We start from the raw sequence: 2,865 nt of genomic DNA on the forward strand, positions 1-2,865 counted from the left end.
CCTGCTTGCTTTTTGGTCCCCCCCCCACCCCCGCAGGTGCAGAAATACAAGGTGCGCTGCCCAGCCGAGCTGGGGGAGCTCTTGCTGCTGCGTCTGTACAAGGAACGCTATGCTTTCTTCCCCAAGGATTCTTGGTACTGCAGCTTCATTTGTGTCAAGGCCCCCGATGGCACCTGCACCCAGTTCCCCTGCTATCAGTGGATTGAGGGCTATTGCACTGTAGAGCTGCGACCAGGAACAGGTGGGCCAGAGGCAGGGGCTGGCCTCTGTCTGTTGGGATTAGGGGTGGGCATGGGGCGCCTGGGTAGCTCAGATCCCACGGTTTGTGGGTTCAAGCCCCATGTCAGGCTCTGTGCCGACAGCTCGGAGCTTGGAGCCTGCTTCGGATTCTGCGTCTGCCTCTCTCTCTGTCCCTCCCCTGATCCTGCTCTGTCTCTCTCTCCAAAGTAAATAAACATAAAAAAAAAAAATGGAATGACGGGTGGGGTTTCACAAAACCCAGGTTGTAGGGAACAGGGGTGGGGTTAGGGTACCTAGAACTCAGAACTCCCCAGTAAATGCTTCCTGAAAAAAGTGAGCCTTTAGAACCCTGAATTTCTGGGCAATATTCACACAGTCTCCACACTCATACTTCTCCTAGACACACACACACACACACACACACACACACACACACACACACACACAGAGTCCCTCTGTGCTTCCCCAGAGTGAATCCCTCTGGCGCCCACCGTGGGGTCAGACCACAGTCAACTGAGTCAACAGGTGTGGAAGGCCTGAATAATGAGCTGGAAAGGCCCTGGCAACTACTACTGGCTTTTCTGGTGTGGACGAAGTCCCTGTGGGTGCTGTTAGGATTCTTTCTTGCCTTTGGGGGCGGGGGAGGGCTTCCAAGGATGCCCAGCTCGAGCTCCTTTAGGTTCTGGACCCCCAGGTCTCCTGAGCTGTCTGAGATCACTGAGAGGCAAGACCAGGGCTGGTCCGGGTGTTAACGTGTTAGAGATGAGAGGTGATGTTCCAGGTCAAGATAAAGCGAGGGGTCTTTACTTACCCCCCTCCACCCCCTAGTGGGTTCTTCATAGACGTCTAAATGCCCATCTATCGTCATAATACATCCATCTGCCCATCGCTTCCCCAAATATATCCGTTTATCAGTCATTTGTCAAGTGCATGTTACATGCACGGCGTGGGGGCACACGCTAGATGCTGGGAACACAAAATACGACTGCAAGGTAATTTCTGCCCCCAAAGACTCTTGGGAAAGAGATAAACATACAGGCGATTAGGTTGATTGTTACAATTTCGGGGTGAGGTTGTCCTGAGTCCCTTCTGCTGATGAACACACAAGAACGTGGGGTATCTATGTTGCTGAGAGGGATTGGGTTCAAGGGTTAGGGGGTTCAAGCAAGCTTCGCTGGAGGAGGTGTTGTTTGAAAAGAGGCTCATAGGACGAGGGATTTTCATTCCCCACAGCCACAACTATTTGTCAGGACTCCCTGCCCCTCCTTCTGGATCACAGGAGACGGGAACTCCAGAGTCGACAGGAATGCTACCGGTGAGCCTGCCTAATTCGACTTCTTTCCCCCATCTTTACTGTCCCCTCTCAGCCTTAATCAGGCTACTACTCACTCTGACCTCAGATCCAATCAGGAGCTTCATCTGAACCTCACCTCAGTCTGAGGTTGACTCACACCAGTACCAATAATTCGCAGTGAATCCACACTCAACCCACAGATACCCTGGATGTCACCCAGATGTCAGACACGACCCTGGTATTGCCCGGGCTCAGCCCAGCTTCAGCCTCCTGCCCCCCCTTCTCCCCCACCCCAAAGCGGCCACGATCTCCACCTGAATGCAAACCCAGCTCCAAACCAGTCTGGACATTCACGTTGTCCCCAAATGCCTCTCTGACCCGCAGCCCAGTGGCTTCAGGGAGGAAATTCCAATTCTTTGTCACCTACCCAGAAAGTGGGTGGTTTCTGGGAGTTTTCATTTAAAGTCACGTCTTTGAAACCTGAAGAAGGTTATGTTTATTCTCAGTCGGACCTCTGACCCCTTTCTTTCCCTTGGAAGCTGGAAGGTCTATGCCCCTGGCTTCCCTGGCATCATAGACGTCAGCAACTTCGAGGAGATGGAAACAGACAAGAAATTTGCCCTGACCAAGACGGCACCTTGCACAGACCAAGGGGACAGGTGACAGGGGAGCCCAGGCTTGGGAGGAAGGTGGAGGGCGTGCCCTGAAGGTTGGGACGATGGGGCCCGGGCAGCCAGAAGAGAAGACAACTAGGGTTTAATCCAGGAGTCAGGACAGAAGGGGCAGAGGTGACCCCAAGGGTCTGGCGGGGAGGTGGCTTCAGGCCAGAGCGGAGGGGGCTGGGCAGGGGTCCAGAGCAAGGCAAGGGCAGAGGGAGGGAATTAAGGGGCGTGGGCTGCAGGTCCGTCTGACTGGTGTCTGTCTTTCTGCCCACCCCCCCACAGCAGTGGGAATCAGTACCTGCCTGGCTTCCCCATGAAAATTGACTTCCCGTCCCTGCTGCACATGGACCCCAATATTCGCTACTCGGCCACCAAGACGGTCTCCCTGCTCTTCAACGCCATCCCTGCGTGAGGCCACTGCCCTCCCTGCACTCCTGCTCAGCCTGCCTTCTGCCTCCGCTCTTCCCGTGTCCTCCTTCCGTGTCCCCTCTGCACATCTCTGTCCCCATGTCTCCTCCCTATCCTCATCTCCCCCTCTCTGTCCTCATTCTACCCTATGTCCCCATGTCCCCCTCTCTGTCCCTGTGACCCTATCTGTGTCCCTATGTCCCCTCTCTGTCCCTGTGTCCCTATCTGTGTCCCTATGTCCCCTCTCTGTCCCTGTGTCCC

At 54.9% G+C, this 2,865-nt stretch overlaps 1 protein-coding gene across 4 annotated transcripts in view; it reads left to right on the top strand.

Moving 5' to 3' along the window:
• The window catches only part of ALOXE3 (arachidonate epidermal lipoxygenase 3), a 19,910-nt gene that overhangs the window by 1,630 nt on the left and 15,415 nt on the right, over positions 1-2,865 (top strand). For 2 of the 4 annotated variants that reach the window (XM_040453297.1, XM_040453300.1), the window contains exons 3-6: positions 37-241; positions 1,474-1,555; positions 2,074-2,193; positions 2,479-2,604. In XM_040453297.1, coding sequence (XP_040309231.1) covers positions 37-241; positions 1,474-1,555; positions 2,074-2,193; positions 2,479-2,604 — 533 coding nt within the window. The remainder of the gene's footprint in view (positions 1-36; positions 242-1,473; positions 1,556-2,073; positions 2,194-2,478; positions 2,605-2,865) is intronic. The other 2 variants (XM_040453298.1, XM_040453299.1) reach the window with 2 other exon arrangements.

Source organism: Herpailurus yagouaroundi, unplaced genomic scaffold, assembly GCF_014898765.1.
Source record: "Herpailurus yagouaroundi ecotype Mexico unplaced genomic scaffold, PumYag 208, whole genome shotgun sequence".
NCBI lineage: Eukaryota > Metazoa > Chordata > Mammalia > Carnivora > Felidae > Herpailurus > Herpailurus yagouaroundi.